The sequence below is a fragment of the Copidosoma floridanum genome, unplaced genomic scaffold, assembly GCF_036245765.1.
Source record: "Copidosoma floridanum isolate Cflo_tuat_1 unplaced genomic scaffold, Cflo_Japanese_pri ptg000040l, whole genome shotgun sequence".
NCBI lineage: Eukaryota > Metazoa > Arthropoda > Insecta > Hymenoptera > Encyrtidae > Copidosoma > Copidosoma floridanum.
This window is the reverse complement of record NW_028321917.1, coordinates 3422823-3445602: the sequence shown is the minus strand read 5'-3', so window position 1 is coordinate 3445602 and position 22780 is coordinate 3422823. Positions and strand designations below refer to the sequence as shown.

Here is a 22780-nt window from a genome sequence, read left to right as displayed (position 1 = left end):
AGAATTTATTGCATGACTCTTGAGCATCTTCGGACATTTGTCCTATTGTTAGAAGGGAGTAAGATATGATCCCCGGACCATGGATTAAGATTTGTGAGCTGTAGCATGTAGCACCACTCATACAAATGAACTGTAATGAACAGTATTTTTCGAACTCCTCAATATCAACGTTATGTCCAGACGATAAGACATATAAAAGGACGTAAAACTTGTAAATTATAGTTTGGTCAACACCAGTTATTCTTGCAGAAACCTTGTAATTTTCAAACAAGCGACGAGCGGTATTACCATCATTGGTACTTCCGTACCCTTGTTTTGGTCTGCCGACTATAAGGCCCAACTCTGTTTTGAAAACCTTTTGAATACTTTCTTTTTTTTTTGTTCAGACTTTTTATCATCATCAGAATAAACTTACCTTTTCGTTTGTCTAATTTATAAGATAAATGTAAGCAACGTTCGAGGATTCTAATCCAAGCATGGAAAGAGGAAATTCCAAATTCTTAATTTTTTTTATTTAGTTGCTTACACATAATATAATCTATATTATTGAAATCTTTTGATATTATGCCATCTAAATAACAACATTAGGCTGATAAAGTACTTGTTATAGAGTTGCAAATTTGTGATCAATCATGGTCAATGCTAATTATAATTGATAATTAACGACGGTATCATTTCCTTTCACGTTGATTTTAAAAGGGACAAGTGAATCGCGTTCTCTTTTTACTTTATTGGTTTCTTCCCAAATTATTTCTGTAGCCTCGCATACAAACAGCGTTTTAATTGGTCTGAAAAATCTTGGGGACGAAGGTCTTGAATTTATTCCCATTTTCTAATCAAAACTAAGTTTCCTAACTGCTCAGCACTCAAAGTGTTAATCACATCTCATTGAAAGTCTGATATTTGACGTACAGTGTTATCAGGAGTTTGTAATTGTATGTCAGCGGAAATATCACTTGAAATAATAGGAATGTTCGGATAGCACACTTTTGTATACAAACACTAATTTGTAAGGAGGGAATAGAAATTATTTTTTTCTAGAAAACAGCATTTCTTAGTTGCTGATATTTGCTTTTTAAAAATTGCAATTCTATGTAGAACGAAATAGCTTTATCAGCCGTAAATTTTTCATAACTGCTGTCTAATTTTAAGGACTTACCGGCTTTTTTTGGCTTTTGTGGGGTATCCTGCAACAAACTCTTATAATAGTGCTGCAGCATCTTGTTTTCCTTCTGATCTAAGTTTCATTTGCGTCACATAAGTTAATTCGTTAGTACTTGTTAGCGAACGCAAATTTTCAGTTTTTCAGCGCTTACTTCTCTCAGTACTACTTTCAAAATCGACAGTAGACCTACCTTTTTTTGCGTGTAAAACTTATTTTTTGTTTATCAGGCATCACAGGGACAAATACTTGTAGCCAATCACCATTCTTTATGAGGAACCTTATTTCTGTTCTATTACTTTTCTGTCATTTCTCTTTAAAATCGAAAAATAGTTTTCTCACTGTTTGCTGAATAGAATCAGGGAGAGTACATGGAGACTTAAGTTTGTGGGCCATTAATTCTTCAATCTTCGCATACGTATCTTCGGAAAAATGATTTTTTGTAACATAAAAAATTTTTTTTCTTGAAAAGCTACCAGATTAATTTGACTCGGCCTCACTGAACCCTGTAAAAAATTTTACTGTCATTGAATATTACGTATTAAAAATTTAATTTTTATTGACATAAATGTTTTCATTAAAATTAAGAAAAATGATTAAGATTATTTATTTATTTTATACCTAACTGTAGCATATTTATTACAAAAATTCAAATTCAAATTTAAATTTTCTGCTTATCTTACATCTAACGCATGGGATACCGGCTCAATATGTATGTACATGGGTAATTCCATATAAACTTTAACATTCCATAAAGCAACTGTTAAAAAAGAGTTAATAAGTAAATGCTCAATTTTATGTTTGAGTGTACATTTGTTTTAGAAATAAATTATTGGAAAAAAATAATTCTTACATTATTATGAAACTAAAAAAAGTTTTTTAATTTTTGTGAAATAACCCATGCAAATCCATTCATGTAACTCAGATATGTATGTATTGTAGCTATACATCTAGGAAAATAGAATTATTATTTTAAGATTACATGACTAAAAAAATGTGGAAAAAAAATTTTGTTCGGATTTCGCTGTTGCTCGGCTAATCAATCCTCAATTTTTAATATCCAGAACTCCAGAAGTCTGATTCATTTACTTCATTACTCAGTGCAATAAGATTCTTAAATTTTACACTAAATTTGGCACTACTATAATTTTGTAACAATTGTATCTAATGACTGGTCATCAAGTAAAGGTATCTTGTAACTGAAATTCCAAAACAGGTAGAGGTAGATTGACACTTTTTTATGAATTTTATGATGCATAGGGTATTCTTGCAGCCAACCCAACAGAAAAAAACCAAACGAAAAACTTTTTCTTCTATTTTTGACCTGCTTTTTGATGATCAGCCCCACTGCGGTGCGTGAGGATGAGCTTAGCTTACAATAGTGAGCCATATTTTTGGAATAAAAATCTTCTGGTACCGCTGAAATTACCAAAGCTGTATCAATTTCGAATTTATCCATAAAACTTCTAATATTCAAAGTTATCGTAAGGGATTTTGTATTAGCATTAATATAGTTCGAAATTGAATGCAAATTATCACTTACGTAATCCTCACTTTCACTTGACGCATTATCCGGTGCATAATATTTTTTTCGCCTGACACTCGAGCGGCTCCTCCTACATTTAACGTTGTTGCGATCAACTTCACACATGCGAGGCAAGTGCTCTATTTGATAACTTATACGACATACATACTTACAGCCTCTACAATTTGACGTTACATAGTTTGTTATAAGATTTTTAACAATGCAGTAGTCTGAAATATATCTGTTTCTATTATATGTATGCATATATAAATACATCGCTATACTTGGAATGATGATAGTCTAAGATAATAATATATTGGTTTGCCTTCCAAATCCGTAGATATAAAGACGCTTTCGGTCACTTGTCATTCGATGTTTTTATTGTGAAAAGTGATTAATTTGAAACATTGGTGTAAGATCCATTTTTAATACGATATCTATAATCTCACCCCTTTCTATGGTTCACCAAGATGAGGTAGGAATAAGGAAGAAATTATGGTATCTTAGTGTTCACGATATTAGTGTTTGCAAGCGACACCCACCAGTCAGGTAAGAAATCTCCCTCTCCTGTTTGTGTACTGACTAAATATGCTTTATCGCAGCATATGTAACCGTATACACTTCGTTGTCGAGATAATTAAATCCTTCTTCGTGCGATGGTCTCTCATCCTTTTATTACTGAAATGAGAGGGATAAGGATGAACAGAGAATCGCACTTTAATGTTCAAGACCAAAATTTGATTCTACGACGTTCTACATATGTTTGTACCATAACCCTTTTAAATAATTAAAATACTTTCTGATCTAAGTTTCAATAGATATAGATTTATTAAGATTGTAAATACAACGAATTTTATTACAAAGTAAAAATTATCGAATTCCAATCTTTTGATATTTTCGGACTTATGGCAGAGCCATGACAGAGATACTTAAGGGGGGGGATACAAACTCAACCACTTTATATCTATCATCCGTCGATACTACTTTGCCCTGCCGATTGTCGAGTGCTCAACGCTTCGCTTTGTTACAATCACGTGATGTCAAATAATATGTAGGAGTAATTTTACGTGTGGATAATGATTTTAACTGTATAGATTTTGTAAAAGGTTTTAATAAAATACAAACGGAAAATTCCATTAAATTGTATATCCGCAACAAAAACACTTGATGCCTGATTCTTTCTAGTTTACCTTACTGGAACTTGACTTCCCTTGGAACGTTTGTTGTTTTGAATTTAGTTGGCCTTTGTTTGCTTTCTTCTGCGGCTTAGTTAACTTTACAAAGTTTACAGAATTTTCCACTCGCAGCATGTTGGTTACGTGACGAGTCGCTGCTTCTATGGCCAAAGCCTTTTTCACTGATAAATCGAAAGTCAAATTTCCCTCACGTAAGAGAATTTTCTCAGTATAATCACAACTCATTCCCCATACAAATTGATCACACAGGTGACTGTTGAGTTCTACTGCAAAATTACAATGCTCTGCTAATTGCCTCGAGCAAAATTCACTCATCCCTTCTCCTTCTTTTTGCGATATTTTTCTTAAACTTAAAGCGCTCGATCATTTCTTTAGGTACTAGCTGTAAATGTTTTTGCATCAAATCCACCAAGGCCTTAAACTTCTTCGAAGCCTGCTTGTCTGGCACGCATATATTTATTAACAAAGTGTAACCTTATTTACCAAGAAATATCAAGAATAGAGTTATTTGGGTCACCTTCTTAGTTTCGTTTATCGAATCAGCTCCAAAATACAGCTCCAGTTGATCAATCCATAGCTCTCAGCTGTTTTCTTTATCGTTAAATGGTTCCATGGTTGCAACTATGCCTTGCCTAACCATTGCATTGAGTTCTATTTTTAACTTGCTGATTTCAATATTTAATTTTGAATTGATTGCTGTTATATCTTCTAATTTTTTTGAATGCTAACGAAATAAGCTTTTGCGTAATGCATACTTAGTACACTCGTCATCTCTGACCGCCATTACACAAACACAAGTTTCTTATTGCCGTACATACACCTAATTTTCAAACTCTTTCTCTGTAAATAATAGTAAGATAATATTTAATACAACTTAAACATCCCAATTGAGGTATTCTAAGCACAGTAACTTTTTTGTCTCTACAAACAAACGTACTACGTACATCGTTAATAATTCTTTTGCTGCTATCAATCACGATACTTTTTTTCTATACAAATAAAGAATGTAAAAAAATTTTCTAATAAAAATGTATCTCCAATGCTATGAAATTACAACTGTGTATGAAGTGTGATTTAAATTTATGTTGATTTAGGAAAGTCTTTTCTTATTAAAAAAAAAAAAATTATAATTAAATAAATAAAATCAAGTAGTGTAAATCTATGTATTATTATTATTGTTATTATATAATTTTATATTAATAAGTTTTATATAAACCAATACTGATTAAAAAATAGACTTTTAAAATTCATACATACATTTTAATTAATTTTTGTTCTGCCAAGATTTTTATCTATATTTTTCTACATTACTTAGTTACTAAGCACTATTAGTTTGGAGATTTAGGTATAAAACAGACTCGTAGTGTATAAAAATAACATTAGAAGCAGACTTAGAAAATGTAAATATAAATGCAGTACTGACAAGAGTATTAATATATTTATTATAGTTTCGAAAAATTCTACTAAATCAACAGTTATGATGAACAAAATACAAATGTATATAAATGTAGTGAGAAGTATACTAAAGTTTTAACAATAAGGTTATAGTAATAAAATTTAATTGACAATTGTTGCTAAATATATATTTTAAAAAAATAACGATTTGCACATACTAAACACTGTAATAGTTTAAATCTAAATCTAAAGGGCAGTGCAAGTCATAATAAGCTGAGAAATTGTTCTGTCACGAAGTTGCATGGTTCATGCAATAAAGTAAGACTGATATTTTTCATCGAAGTTTTTTCAGTAGAGTGTTAATAGTTTTCGTTAAAAATTTATGAAGTAAAGTTGGTCTTGCTCAAAGAAATGTGGATGTCGTTAATGTTAGTGTTATGACCGGACTTGTTCAGAGTATGATCTTAACCGTTTTATTTTAGTGTCATTCGTGGGTCTGTTAGGGTTCAGCTCGTGAGCTTTATTTGTTCTTCTTAGTTGGGTAAAAAACTTTATTTGAACAAGCGGCTAAATTTATGCAAAAACCCAGTTTTTGCATTTAAGGCACGACTGATACAAGAGAACATTAAACTTTTATTACTACACTGTGTAAAAAGCTGGTACTGTTCGATGTAGGGTTGGTAAAAAAATGTACACATTCCCATGGAAGGAAAAAAAAAGCCTTAGAACACAATGATAATCGCCCTTAACTTTGGATTGAGTGTCAATCGTATGTATTTTGAACAAACTAGTATTATATCATTTTTTGCGATTTATGGCGTTAATTTTATATTACAGGCATACATTTTAGTTAAAAAAAAGATATATTTTTTCAAGATCTACAAATTTTACGTTAACTTTCTAATCTAAAATGTAAATAAAAAAAACGAGTAAGTTAGATAGGGGAAAACGATAAATTTACAATTTTTCAGCATTTTTGCGATTTAGATACCAAATTTAATATTATAATTAAATATGTTGAATACAAAAATGATGTATTTAGATGAGACTTTGAATTATCATGTTTAATTTATTATCTCAAGTGCAAAACAAAAAAGTTGGATAGGGGAATACAACTTTTTATTCATTTTACAAGCACTTTTTGGCTCATAGAACGTGTGCGTTACATCCTAGGTAAAATTTTTTTACACAAAAAAGTTGTATTTTAATAAGATCTACAATTTTTACTTTTAATATCACAATTTAAAGTACAAAACAAATAAGTTAGATAGGAAAAAAATACGTTTTTGCGATTTTTGAGCACTTTTTGGCTCGCAGAACGTTTGGGTTACATCATAGACGAAAATTTTAAATACGAAAAAGTTGTATTTCCAGTATATCTACAACTTTGTCTTTCACAGTGAACCTTGAAAATATCACGTTATAAAGTTATAGCCAAAAAACTTTTTTTTTCACTGAAAGTACCATCTTAAAACAACTGCCATTTTTTTCTAAAAGAGGAAACCTTATGGATTTTAAACCATCACGTAAGATATAAAAGACGAAGCTATTTGTCAAATTTCAGCCCAATCCAACAAAAACTGCATAAGTTAATCAAAAAACTTGATTACGCCCATACATACATATAACACGCCTGACGCTGAGGTCCGCGATCGCAATTTTTTTTGTACCAATACTTTTTTTACACAAAAACAATTAATTTTACAGGTACTTATACTTTTTGCTCTGGTAAAAATATAAGGCACTCCTGAGTATCAGTCGTGCCTAATGATATGAATAGTTTTAATTAATGTATTCTTTTATTGAAACAATTTAAAAGTTATTCTTTTAAACACAATTTACTCGGCTCACTTTAACAAGGTTTGGTATTAATTATATTACTGATTAATAACTTACATCTATCACTGATTATTATTACTCCTGCTTCAGACTTCTCTAATGATTGGTGCAGTAATTTTCAGTGGACCCTTAAAGTACACGAATGAGTTCGTGGCCGGGTAGATGTTGCGGTTTCTGCTTTTTCTGTTATCGCCGAAATCACTTCTGACGGGCCTCCTTCGCTGTACCTCACTCCTTCGCGTAGTCTGACACTATTGATGTCCTTTAAATATACCCAAGTTACCTCAGCTAACAAGTTATGCCTCACGTGTATAATGTATTCACGGGACGTGAGAGTCAAGAGTTGATTAAAATTTTAGAGAACAGGTGACAGACGTAAAAAGAGCGATTGTTTCTCTTGATGGTACATTTTTATAGTATCAGAGCAAGTGAAAGAGACCTTTGGTTGAATTAGGTCGACCAATGAGCGATGTTCTTGCATACTGCGTTAACAGCAAAATAGTGGGCTTGCACGATAATGTTATATGTTATGATTTCATATATTAGGAAAAAACAATACAACAGTACTAATCACATTTTCCTGACAAGTGCGATTGAAATTTTTGGATCACTGATGATGCAAGCTCGCAATTCGCATCAGCAATAATAGAAACACCAAATACAAGTTGAAGTGTGACAAATATGTTTACACATTTCGCAAGTAATCCTTTTGAAAATTTTACTATAAATTCTGCATATAATGAAATAATGTGCTAATTAAAACTTTTAAGTTAGTATACGTTATTGGAAATGGACAATCAATTCGCAAGTAAACTATTCATTCATACATACAATACAATTTATGCATTCGTACATTCGTACAATTTATGCATTCGTACATGTAACGTACAATTTTAATGCATACATGCATTAATTTGTCATATGAGCTTATGTATATACACATCACGTCTTGTATGAATTTTACGGATTAATTGCGTTTTTACTTACAATATGATTTAACTGTATCAACTCCGGATGTAACATTAGTTAAGAAATTGTAACATTTTTTTTGTTTCAGCTACACCAGTACTACCAGCACCAGCTAGCGACCCGTGTATTCCAAATCCTTGTGGACTTTATTCTGAATGTAGAAAAATCAGTACTCAAGCTGCATGCTTTTGCAAGGCTAATTACATAGGATCACCACCAAATTGTCGCCCAGAATGTGTTGTTAACACAGACTGTCCTTCCAACCAAGCATGTATTTCAGAAAAATGTAGAGACCCATGTATTGGTTCTTGTGGGAAAAATGCAGACTGCCACGTGCAAAATCACATCCCAACATGTGGTTGTCAACCAGACTACACAGGAGATCCATTCACTCTTTGTTCTCCAACCGATGGTACGAATTTCAAAAAATATCATAACACAGGATCGCAAAAAAAGATTTCAAGAATAGCCTAATATGAAAAAAAATTTTTTGGGTCACTAAAGACAAGTATAAGGCTCACATTGATACCTTGTGTAAATTTTTTTTTTTTTTTTAATCAACAAAACACGTTCGTATATGGTAATGCTTTGACATTATTATTTATCTCCACTGTAATAAGCTCATATACAAATATACGAGCAAGATTATGATTTGGTGGATCAGTATGAGTTTTAAATTTGGAATTAGCACCCCATAAAAAGAACATATTGCACTGATCATGTGTTGTTGTTTTCCTAAGTGATCGAATGACTTCAATTTACAATGTTTATACAGTACTTGTTATTTTAGTTATACAACTTCCACCAAAGTCTGATGACTCATGTCAATGCGGTACAAATGCTGAATGTGAGAATGGCATCTGCAAATGTTTACCAAATTATCTTGGAAATCCGTACATATTTTGTCGACCAGAATGTACAATGAATTCAGATTGTTCGAGGAACAAAGCTTGTATGAACCAGCGTTGCCGCGATCCTTGCATAGGGACCTGTGGTAACAATGCAAGATGCAATGTTGTCAATCATATTCCAATGTGCAGCTGTTCTCCTGATATGACGGGCAATCCTTTTTCACAATGTAAACTAATTATCAAAGGTAGAAATGTTTTCTCACATTTTACATTTCAGTTAAAATTAAGATATAAATGAAACTCTTTATTATAATCATAATGATACCATATCTAGAAATTAAATTTTCTTTTAATGTAAAAAAAAACTCATTGCAGTACCAGTTACTCAACCATGCTCGCCTTCACCATGTGGACCGAATAGTTTTTGTAAAGTTGTAGAAAATCATGCGGTTTGTTCTTGTCAGGCTTCATTTACAGGAAGTCCACCTACATGTAGACCCGAGTGCGTGGTCAGTGCTGAATGTCCTTTAGAACAAGCTTGTTTAAATAATAAGTGTCAAGATCCTTGTCCTGGTTCTTGTGGTCGGAATGCCAAATGCCAAGTTATAAATCATAATCCAATTTGTAGTTGCGACGAAAGATTTACTGGCGACCCTTTTACAAACTGTTATCTTACTCCAAGTAAGTCTTATTTTATTTCAGCTATATGTATTTTTTATTCTCAGTAAATATTTTTTTAGTAGTTTTAATTTCACACTATCTTCAGACGGTTCATATTTAAAAATTGTTTTGTCCTATCCATGTATCTTAAAACCAGAATAATAATAACTGATAGTTAAGAAGACATCATGGTATCTATTTGAAGTTTTAAATTTTTTAAATTACGTTTTAACTGAATGATTTATTAGCAACACACATGCATGCATATAGTAATGTTGTACATTAGTCAAGGTAGGCAAAAACCAGTATACATACCATATAAGCCATTAAAAAAGCTCTCAATTGTATGTTTAACGCCCGTTAACAATAACTTGGAAGATGATGTACATGCAGTCTAAAAACTTTTGATTCATGCTCTCTAAGTTTGTAACCACTGTTAAGAACTCCAAAATAATCGTATCTTTCATTTAATTTAAATAAAGTTCATTCTGCTTTCGTTTGAAATATTGTCATTTCCACTTTTAATTAGTTTTTTGTCTGGCTATTAAATGTATTTATATAATTTCAGTCGAACCAGGAAAACCAGAAAATCCATGCTTACCATCTCCTTGTGGTCCCAACGCTGATTGTCAAGTGCGTGACGAATCCTTTGCTTGTTCGTGCTCATCAAATTACATCGGCGTGCCACCTAATTGTAGACCTGAATGTACCATAAATCCGGAATGCCAACCTCATCTTGCTTGTATGCAACAACGCTGCCTCAATCCCTGTGACGGAGTATGTGGTATCAATGCTCAATGTAGCGTTGTTAATCATAATGCCGTCTGTTCTTGCAATGAAAACTATGAGGGAGATCCATTCTCTTTCTGTCAACTTATTACAACGAGTAAGTACGCAACTATATCAGCCCTTCATTTTGCAGTGGTCGACATTATTTTTCTTGTGGTGTCTGTAAGGCATGGTATTTCTCGCTCTTTCATTATTTTTCGTTTATTTTTGCATGCTTCTTTGCATGAGGTAGGTAAGAACCAGGAAAACATAAAATTCTGTCTACTATTCTGTTGAATTGTGTTTCTACTACTCTTCTACTGTTATATTTATATTTTTGTTGTATTATTTATTGACAAAAGCTGTTTTGTAAGCGGAAAATCAATTATATCAAGTCTACGAACTTCAATAGTACTCCAAAGCTCGAAATGTCACTTCCGTACCTCTTAATGGTAAAAGTATCTCTTTTTCTAGCTTTTATGCATCGGAAATTTACGAAACTTTTTCTCCATTAATGTTGGGAAAAATATGAAACACGTGTCTCGGCGTTTAGTCTAATCGGCCCTTTTTCGTAAGATATATCGATGAATATCGATTCCACTTTCAACACTAGTAGCGAAGGAATGCACTTATGTAGGTGGTCTAAAATAGGCTCAAATAACTGCTGCAACGAAGCTTTATCGAATACAAAAGAATTTATTGAATTTGGTGGCATCAATCAAAAGTTTTAAGAATTTTTTCTTAAATTATGAATTTTTGGCAAAAATCTACGAAATCTCGTTTCTAGTGATTTTTATCACTCCCCCTTAAACAGCTACAACTTTTGCAGGGGGTACTAAACGAAATAAAATAATGAAATAAAAATATAGTTTAACTTAAGGTAGAAAATTCATCACCACTAACAAATCAAACTTTTCTTGTATTGACATGGGCTGTAATAAGGTATAGCAATGACAGCTTTAAAGCCATATGTAACAAATCAAACTGTTTTATAAAACATGCTGTACAAACCACCGAAATTTGTACTTTATTTAAACTATGGTATGTCAGCATGAAATAAAAATAAGTTTATTGATTAATACTTTTCCCATTACAAAAGCATACAGGCATAACCTATGAGACTAATAATACGATAAATGGCGCACTTCACTCGCCTGATTAACTCGGCCCACGGATTTTTTACCTTGAATGTTTTTTTAACTTTAAATATAAGCAAAAAATATTTTTTTCGTTAGAAGCTCTTTTCTAATGAGTTTTTTACCAGTAGAAGAGTAATTTTTTTTTAAATCGTTAAAATCATTTATAACGAAAAATTTTACTAAATTATGTATAAATACTAAAATTGTTTTTTGCTGTACAAGATGATGATAATTTTAATTAAAATATTTCAGCACATTCTCAAAGTTGTACTTTAGAGTGCAATAGTAATTAACGATAAAATTGTTAGTAACAATTTACTCAATGATTTTTTAAATAATATAAAATTGGGAGGATGATAAAAATACAAAATTTAAATTTTTTAAGTTCCTAGGTAAAGTGGAAGATTTTAGTTTTTTAAAGATTTTTTGTTTACTCCAAGTCTGTAATTATCATTTTATCATTTACAAAAATTAAGATCTAATTCGATGTCAAACTCTTTATCAAAGATGTTTTCTGTTCAATATTTACATGGTTAATTTTGAAGATGAAAGTTTTTAAAATGGATTTGCACGCTCTTGTTTAATAACGCCAACTTATAATTCTTCTTTTTGAGAGTAACAACTTACCGTCAGTCGGGTAGAAAGAAATAAGAACGTATGAATGATCAGATTATTAACTAGAATACTAGTTGATAACAAATTGTTAGTATTCACGATAACATAGTAGTTAAGGCTGTGACTCTTGTATCTCGGTACCTGGATACCTCAGGCTTATAAATTCAAGTTCCATCCTGTATACCGTCCCTGTGTGAATTAAATACCATTTTCAAAGAGCAGAAGTATTAAGGTTTTTGCAAATGCCTACTAGATTATTTTAGGAAGCTCTCTAAAAAGTACTACCCTCAATGTATACTGTATTCTTACAGCGTATCATACTCAAATGGTCTGCACTTAAATGAAATTTTAAAGTCCTTGCCCTGGAGCGTGTGACCAAAATGCTCACCTATAACTGAATTTCACATATTACAGTTTTACAGTATATTGTAGCATGTAACTGCTCAGTTGGTACTAATTGCAAAGCTTTTGTTTCTTGTCAAAAAATTCTAGGCAGTTTGTCAATGGCTTCATAACTCAGTACGAGCTTTGTTTATATTCTTACAAGATTTAGTTTTTTAACAACTACTATTGGTAGGTAGCGCTTGTTCACTCAGCTACATCAACTAGAAAAATTAATAAGAAAATCACGGTTTCTCTAGATAACAAGATTAATTTTTATCTTGAAATCTAACTCTTGGCCAACTGTCTACGAGAGAACCGTTTTTTCCTCTCGTTCCGTAACTTTCCTCTTTTTTTAGCTACAAGTAAGTTTGGTAAAAAGAAACAGGTGCCCCCGCCCGGCCTTCATTTGACCGGTCATAACACAGCCTTCCAGGTTCGTGTAAGAGTAGCTTTCGAGATTGAAACTTCAATTAAAATTAGTAAGCGATTGCATTACAAATATTACTCTGCAACAACTACTATACTACTGCGTAATCAAAAATGTATGAGCCCGTTGATCCGTATCCTACATTATGCAGAATTAATGTGCTTTATGAAATGGTAAACCCATATGTTTTTGCACAAAAAATGAGTAGAAAAACCATGTATACAATACACAATAAATCGTAAAAAAATAACTTGACTCGCTTGCTCGGGAGACAATTTCTTCACAGAGGATGCCAAAAAACTTTTCCTAATAAGCAGTAAATGCGATTTTTACTTGAGAAGTTACGTTGCATTTTTCTCCCGGTAATCACAGTAAAATGTTATATTTTTGGTGGAGGAAAAGAAAAAATAATATACAGGCCTCAGTAAGAAAGCGCGGCATCATCTCCCGAGAAAGAATGCCGTGTTTTCGTCCCTTGGTACGTATCATCCATCCCTGAAATTTTTCTTTTCAAAAAATAATAATACTGATCAGAAATTTGTATGCACAGATCCATCAGAAAAATTTGCCACTAGTAAGTCTATGTCAATCCTCTCGTTATAAAATGATGGTAAAGGAAATACTAAACACAACAACGTAACATTTACTATTCAAAAAATCTTTACATTTTTATTTATGTAGAACATAAACACGTAATAGCTGTTTCAGTGCACTATACCTTCATCAGACGTAAAAGATCACAAACTGAACGTATTCGGCTTTACACGTCATCCATATGATACAAATGATCATAAGTGCATAAACACTACGGCAATAAAAGCATGTATAATACATGTAATTAGCACTATATACATTTGTTACTAATTAAAAAACTTTTTTGTATTAAAGTTTTATAATGCTCGTGAATACGTACATCAAAATTTCTACCTGTTTTTCTAAAATACTCTTTCTCGCATAAGTCGCATTTCAAACGATATCAACCCGATTTTTTACCTTTTTTGATTTTGCTTTTATTATTTTTAATTAATAATTGTAATGTTATTGTCATCATAAATTCTATTTATATGTTAAGTATCTTCAATCTTTTTGCAATAGTTTCTGAGAGTTTTCCAAAATATGTGACAGAATTATAAAATTTCTTTTCTTTGACAGACGCTGGATATAACATACTATTAATAGCTTTTTTAAACTGGGATTTCTCAATCAGAGTGCCAATTAAATTCGAGTTATAAGCATTGTTATAGTTCTCTCGCTATGGTTTATATGCGATTTACCAAATTGTTAGCGACCTGCTCTCATGCTCTTGTGAGTCAGATTATCTTGACTCCTTAAAAAACTGCAGATCTGAATAGGTTAATAAATTCTAATGTTTTACACAAGAGGCATGCATTAATAGATAATACAAAATTCCACATAAAGACCCTTATGGATCAAATGCAATACGTAGTGTTGTTAGTCACTTAGCAATTTATGTATGTGACAATTCCTACAGTGAATTTCCATTTTTACAATGGTATCTTACGTTATCTGAGCTGTAATTCTTTCTAGATACGTTGTCATTCAATTATTTAAAACTAATATTACAATTACATAAATTTTAAAAATGTTTTACCATAATTAGTAAGCATTCATATCAGCTACATTAAATAAACAGTCTTTGACCAGCTTACTGTTCTTACTGATTTGCTATGCAGTATCCGTTTAACTGGTGCGATATTACAATTTTAGCTGAGCTCCCAATCCAAGAAGTGATTAGACCATGTACTCCCTCACCTTGCGGTGCTAATGCTGAATGTAAAGAACAGAACAATGTTGGATCCTGTACATGCATACAAGACTATTTTGGAAACCCTTATGATAGCTGTAGGCCAGAATGTATCTTCAACTCTGACTGCTCATCTAACTTAAGCTGTGTACAGAAAAAATGCCGTGATCCCTGTCCTGGCGCTTGCGGTCAAAACGCTGGTTGCATTACTGTTAACCATTTACCTTCTTGTTCATGTCGTCCAGGATACACAGGAGATCCTTTCACATATTGTTCAGTTACTGTAAATATCAGTAAGTGAACACGAAATATTACTATTCCATTTTTTTTCTTATGAAAAATTTGTGATTGTTTACGTATATGAGTTTGGAAAATCTAAAATGAGAAATTTATAATCTTGGAAAAATTATCTTATCACCAATAAACTCTTCTGCTACCTGAAATATTATTCTTGAGTATTAAATTCTAAAATTTCAAAATAAAAAAAATGTATCGAAATGATACATTTGTTTGAGCTCTAAAAAATTTGAAAGTAAACTCATTATTCTAAATTTTCAAGTACACGATACATTATTTAATGCGACAAAATCTCAATGATACCACTTTTTACAATGGAGTAATTTGCCAAATAAAATAAAATTTTTTGATTCATACACTATCTGTTGAAATTTTTAAGCTTTATTTTTAATATTTATTATCAGCTGTAATTAAAAACGTTTGCTCTCCAACACCTTGTGGACGAAACAGTCAATGTCAGCAAATAAACGGACAAGCCATATGCTCTTGTTTGCCATCATACATAGGCAGCCCACCTGACTGCAGACCTGAATGTATTACAAGTACAGAATGTGCTTCAAGTTTAGCTTGTGAAGATCAAAAATGTATTGATCCATGCCCTAACCCATGTGGAATTGACACTGATTGCATTGTTGTTAATCACAGTCCAATTTGTACTTGTAAAACAGGATATACCGGAAATCCATTCACTAAATGCTTACCTCTTTTATGTAAGATTCTTATCCTAAAATCTTCATCTTTGTGGTAGATATTCTAAAAAATACTGGAACTATTGTATTTTTAGTACCTCAAGTTATTACTCAAATTTCTTCTGATCCTTGTGTTCCTTCACCTTGCGGCAACAATGCTGAGTGCAACAACATCAATGGAGTATCTGCATGTTCATGTAATAAAAATTATATTGGTCAGCCACCAAATTGTAGACCTGAGTGCTCCATTAACTCAGAATGCCCCAGCGATCAGACATGCATGAATTTTAAATGTCTTGATCCATGCCCGGGATCATGCGGAGCAGTTGCAATATGTTCTGTAGTTAACCATATTCCCATTTGTACGTGTCCTCAAGGATATACCGGGAATCCATTTACACAATGCAATGTGCAAGAACCTATAAGTAAGACATTATTCTTTATGAAACATGCTAAAATTTGCTGGTATTAGGAGTAAATATTTTTTAAACATGTATGAATTATTCTAGCATACAATCCTTTTAATGATACCGATAAGTGTAATCTATCACCCTGTGGTGCAAATGCTGTTTGTTCTGATGGGGTGTGCAGTTGTTTGCCAGAATTCAGAGGAGATCCATATGTATCATGCCGTCCTGAATGTATTTTGAATTCTGATTGTACACAAAATCGTGCTTGTTCACGAAGAAAATGTCAAGACCCCTGCCATGAAGCCTGTGCTACAAATGCTTTATGTACTGTCAACAATCACATACCGATGTGTAGTTGTCCTGATGGAATGACAGGAAATGCATTTAGTCAATGTGTTCCTATGCCAAGTATATATTTTTCAATTTTCCATGATAATATGTTCATCTACATACATAATAAAAAAAAACCTTCTGCTAGACAAATCACAATTTTTTAAAATTTAATACAATTTTCAAGACTTCTTCAGTTTTCTAAAAATCTTTTTAATTTTCTTTTGTTCAAAATTTTTTTTTGTATACTGATAAAAAAATCTTTGATGTAGTTTTCAGTATATATGTATATGACCTAACCTAAAAAAGTAATCGTAGGCAAAACCTTAAAAAAACAAGTAAATCATTCAATAAAGTTAGAAGTAAGTTTATAATAGCATCTTTGGACCGAGTCATTTTCAAAATTGAGTTCTTATACCTAAAAAAAGATGCTTATGTTCAACAGTGAATATTACTTTACGATTTTATGACCATCACTTTACTTAAGATAGAAGAAATGTTTTATTACTAGCTTACTTAAGAATCTTAAATTTAAAAAAATATTGATGAATTTTCAATTGTGCATGCAATCTGTATTGACACCCAATTTTTTATATTGAAGTTTTTTTTGCCATAAGTGTGCAAACTGGTAAAATTGATGTTTAGTATAATACTTAAGGAGACTAAACTAGTTATATTTTTGTCTCAGAAACTATTACATGTTTTTAACAATATTTTTGTATGAATTTTATTTGTTTTCACATTAAATGGTACGTTACGTCACTAGGGCACAAAGTACAAACATGAGCGCCCGAAGGGGTGCTGGAGTCGTGTATAATGTTTTTCTTACCGAGGGCGCAAAGTGTGTCCACGGGCACAAAATTGTGCCCAGAAAATCACTTTGGGCCCTAGAGCAGAAAAGTACTTTGGGCCCGGAGGGTGCAAAAAACTTTTCTGCCCGTGGGCCCAAAGTGATTACAAGGCCGCAAAGTGTGACCCGAGGGCGCAAAGCGGCAGTTACACTTTGCGCCCGTGGTAAGAAAATGAGTAAATTTCAGACTATTTACCAATCTTATTACAAAATATGTATGTAGTTGGATAAATAACATAGCGATCAATAACATTGTGACAGTCACACTATAACTCTTTTTTACACTAGCTGAGTCTGCAATAAACCCTTGCACACAATCGCCTTGTGGTTCTAATAGTGAGTGCCGACCTATATATGGTCTAGCAGTGTGCACATGTGTCAGAGGATACTTAGGAAATCCTCCAACATGTCGACCCGAGTGCATAGTTAGCACTGACTGTCTGCAGCATGAAGCTTGCAGTAATCAAAAATGTATTGATCCATGCCTGGGAAGCTGTGGAATTAGTGCAAATTGCGAAGTTATAAACCATAATCCGATTTGTACTTGCCCTATACGATACACAGGGAATCCTTTTGTACATTGTCGTCCTATTTGTAAGTATCAGGGTTTTAGGAATCATTATTATGCACTATATAATTATTTTATTGCTATACAGAACTATTCTGAACACTATAATAATCCTATTTTTTAGTGATTAAAGAAACTCAGGTTTCCCAAAATTTTTGTCAACCGTCACCTTGTGGTCCTAATTCTCAGTGTAAGGTTTTAAATAACTCTCCTTTTTGTGCTTGTTTATCTAAATTCATCGGAAGTCCACCAAACTGTAGACCTCAGTGTATCAGTAATGGAGAATGCCCTAGTCAGTTAGCTTGTGTGAATCAGAGATGTCAAGATCCTTGTATAGGTTCTTGTGGTAGAAATACTAATTGTTATGTTGTCAGCCATACTCCAATGTGTACTTGCATTGCGTCGTATAGTGGTGATCCATTTATTCTATGCAGTCCTATAAGTACTGGCAAGTAAACGATTAAATTCAACTTTATATGAAGTTTAGTCATTATATATTTATGTTATGTTTTGTAGTACAACATATACTTATAAGTCCATGTCAGCCAAACCCATGTGGATCAAATGCAATTTGCAGAGAGCAAAATGGAATAGGGTCTTGTACTTGTATTTCTGATTATTTTGGTAACCCATATGAAGTATGTCGTCCAGAATGTATTGTCAATTCAGACTGCTTATCACATTTGGCTTGCATTAATAACAAGTGCAAGGATCCTTGTCCTGGATTTTGTGGAAAGAATGCAGAATGTCAAGTTATTAATCATATTCCAATATGTTCTTGTTCATCAGGATACACTGGAAATCCATTTACTTATTGTACACTTAAGCAACTAGGTAGAACAATTTTTTGCCATTCTAAATGTGTTCACAATATAATTTAAAAAATACACTTTTTTAGATTCTGAACCATCTAGAAGTCCTTGCGATCCATCACCTTGTGGACCAAATAGTCGATGTCGTGTTGTTAATGAGCAACCTGTTTGCACTTGTTTATTAGACTACATTGGTTCACCTCCAAATTGCAGACCAGAATGTAGTGTCAGCTCTGAATGCCCTATGAATAAAGCTTGTGTGAATAAAAAATGTGTGGATCCTTGTCCAGAAATTTGTGGAACAAATTCAAGATGTGAAACTATTAATCATAGCCCTATTTGTTATTGTAAAATAGGTTTTTCAGGAGATCCATTTTCACACTGCTTCAAAGTGCCAAGTAAAATAAAATTAACTCTAAAATAAATAATTTCCTAAAATTAACAGTATAAAATACAAACTATTGTTGATTCCACCCAGCTCAATCAGAGATATCAAAAAGTAATCCTTGTACACTCTCGCCATGTGGTCCATACTCCGAATGTAAAGTTATAAATGATCAAGCATCTTGCACTTGTTTGTCTACGTATCTTGGATTGCCACCAAACTGTAGGTTGGAATGTACAATTCATTCAGACTGTTCTAGCAATCAAGCATGTCTTCAAAATAAATGCAGGGATCCTTGTCTGGGATCTTGTGGGCTTAACGCAAACTGTAATGTTCTCAATCATATACCACTTTGTAGCTGTCCAGAAGGACATACAGGAGACGCATTTTCTGGGTGTTACTTGCAACCTCAAATAAGTAAGATTTAATGTGTGAATGTTAATGCTTAAAAACAATAATTTCAGTCTTTAATAGTGCCCTTAACAAGTTCATATTTTTACACTTTTAATTCGTACTAAACAAGAGATAGTGTCGATTCCAGATATACGCATAACATATGCATAAGGTGTAAAAAAACCAGGTGTGGGTCTCGGGACCCCGACGGATGTGAAACATCAAAGAATACGTGATTGATATCGATGATATTTAATTGGCTATGATAAAAAAGTATTCATTTTTTTTACCCTAAATAATTTCAATTTTATATTAAAAAGACAGTTTGTTTACGAATATGCGTTTTTATCAGTAAATATTATACGTTAGGAAAAATCGAATAAAAAATAATTGTGTTAAAATTTCATTATTTAATTATAAATTATGTTACAATTTGTTTATTAATTAACAGTATATGGTAATAGTATCTAAACTACCTACCAACACACAGGTACATACATATGTTTAACAGTACATTCATGTGTACTTCTTTCTGTCTCTCTCCTCTCTGTCTTTTTTTGGATACCTGTACGTAATTGTGCACGTGCACGAGCATCCTTGGCTCCTTACTAAAAACGGATAAACATGCAGGAATTGAGTGAACAGAATTGAAAGATTCCGGAAAAACTTTGAATTGTGGTTAAATTTTCATATTTTAAAATAATCATATTCACCAAGAAGCAATTTTTAAGAAGTGATGAAAAAATATGACTAATTTTAAAATTAATTCATCGTTTTCTACAAATGCAAAATTGACAAAAGCAATGAAAAGGGCCAATAGGTATACCTGTATGAGTACAATTGGAATTCCAAAAGGTCACGTGACTCTCGCTATATATGTAGTCACTTGGTGGAAAAATAACACAGGCCTTATGGGTGCAATTCTATTTTTATTTTTTTTACACGTTCAACGATTGTAATACGATAAAAACCTTTCAATAAAATATTTTGGAAGAGATGACAACACCTCAGCTATTTTTTCCTAACTCAATTAGTCTTTTGCAGCTTAAGACTTTCCTTTAAAAGTGCGAAAACGCATATTTAACCTTACCAAAATCCTGCTTGTTTTCCTATACATAGTCGGGAACGAGAGAACTTTGGACAGGTTAAATGTGCGTTTTCGCACTTTCGAAGGAAAGTTTTAAGCTGCAAAAAACTAATTGAGTTGGGAAAAAATAGCTAAGGTATTGTCATCTCCTCAAAAATATGTTATGGAAAGGCTTTTATCGTATTACAATCGTTGAACGTGTAAAAAAAATTAAATTAGAATTGCACCCATAAGGCCTGTGTTATTTTTCCCCCAAGTGACTATATATACCACGAGAGTCACGTGACCTTTTGGAATCCCACTAGAGATGATGATGATAGAGAGAGAGAGCCCACGACAGGAGACGATAAATGGCTCTTTCTATCTTACTCTTACAGGTACTGCCAAAATGCATTTTTAATTTTTTTTCTTAAGATTTTGCACTTGTCAAAACAAAAAAAAAGTGCTTGTTGATAAAAAATTGTTTGCCCTAAACGCTGGTATTTTTATTTTTTTTTGCATCTCAAACCGTCATCAGATATAAGCAAAATGAACTTTTAAACACGATTTTAACTTTATTCGACCACTTAAAAATAATTATAACTATTTTATTCGCCATTAGTGGGCTGAATTACATATTATATAAAAAACGCCGAATTATCGATCAATTTTCTAACTCAGAAGTTTCTCGATTGGTATCCATATATAAGCAGAAGAACAGAAATCAGATTTGCGTGATGCATAACGGATAAGGTCCCTGACTACCAATCCGAAATTTGGGGGTTCGATTCTCGGAGTCGAAAAAATTTGAAAATTTTTCCAACATAAATATATGTATATAATATGTGCTCACTATATATATATATAAGCTCGCGGTGGCTCAGTCAGCTAGGTCGTGGGTCTACACGCGGGAGACTGCGATTCGATTCCTGGCGAGAGCGACTTTTTCGGACAAGTACCTCTGTAAATTTTTACATGTGCTTTTTCACCACGCAATACTTCTCGAAGGAGGGTTTAAGCAACCTTCTCGCAGCATAATTGCCTAATTTTTTCCTACCCCTCTTCCATTAATGGGAGGCCTCCAATCTCTCTTCCCGTCCTTCTCCCAAGTGCTAAGTGCCCAGAGTAGTGCCCTTTATAGGAGCCAGACGTAAAGCAATATAAATATATGTATCACGGAGGGAAAAATCATGGAGCTAACGCTTAGCGACGATGGAAGTGCCCCCCCTTTTTTTAACCTATGTGATTGGCTCATGACGCGTGTGCCTTTAACGCATGTAAGCTATAGCCCACAAGCATAAGCGCTAGGCCCAAAGCAAACGCATAAAGGCACTGGCTTTTTTTCCATCGTGCTTATGCGTTTTCGGGAGAGAGGGGATACCGTTCTATATAGCGGTCTGTATAGGTAGATACGTATACACTTCTTGTCTGCTACGCACTATAGCTGATTATAGGGCGGTATCCCCTCTCTCCCGAAAACGCATAAGCACGATGGAAAAAAGCCAGTGCCTTTATGCGTTTGCTTTGGGCCTAGCGCTTATGCTTGTGGGCTATAGCTTACATGCGTTAAAGGCACACGCGTCATGAGCCAATCACATAGGTTCAAAAAAGGGGGGGCACTTCCATCGCCGCTAAGCGTTAGCTCCATGATTTTTCCCTCCGTGATATATACACACACACACACACTTCTATACAGCTATAGCTGTATATACGTGATATACGGTTAGTACACAATAGTACACCCGAACAGAAATTATAAGTGGGCGATCAGTAGGGCCTACTTAGGCTGCATCTTTAGCCAACTGAACGGTCCTACGTTGGCAGCGTCAGGAGGCGTTTGGTAGGCCCTAAGTAGGCTGCCTCCATTGATGTAACATAACCGCACCTTTCAATCGATGAATATAGATATGTACATATGAGAATACACATTGCATTATAATTGAACAAAAGTCATGTTTCATTTCAAACGAATCATATTTAATTTCTTCATGAAAATTTTTCATCACGGTATTGTTGATCACGTGTAATAATTACAAAAATCTAATCCTAAGATAAGTAAAATTTTATGTGAATGAAGATATAAATGTAACCTTAAAAATATTACTCATTTACAATTGATATCAAGTTAACAATATGAACATATGATTCGTGAGTTAACTCTGAGAAACTGTAAAATAATAACCAAGTAATGAATACAAATTAAGTGCTCACACTGCAGATTTTTTTTTTTTCATACAAAAACATATTGACTTAATTGAATGACAGATGAACTTGACTTGATGGTG

The 22780-nt window shown here is 33.0% G+C and overlaps 1 protein-coding gene across 1 annotated transcript in view; it reads left to right on the top strand.

Moving 5' to 3' along the window:
* The window catches only part of dpy (fibrillin-like protein dumpy), a 294688-nt gene that overhangs the window by 191789 nt on the left and 80119 nt on the right, over positions 1-22780 (top strand). Inside the window, 13 exon segments of the mRNA XM_089597931.1 lie at positions 8175-8498; positions 8877-9182; positions 9313-9618; positions 10166-10483; positions 14659-14988; positions 15397-15702; positions 15777-16106; positions 16191-16499; positions 17560-17877; positions 17973-18291; positions 18375-18673; positions 18738-19049; positions 19130-19453. Coding sequence (XP_089454057.1) covers positions 8175-8498; positions 8877-9182; positions 9313-9618; positions 10166-10483; positions 14659-14988; positions 15397-15702; positions 15777-16106; positions 16191-16499; positions 17560-17877; positions 17973-18291; positions 18375-18673; positions 18738-19049; positions 19130-19453 — 4101 coding nt within the window.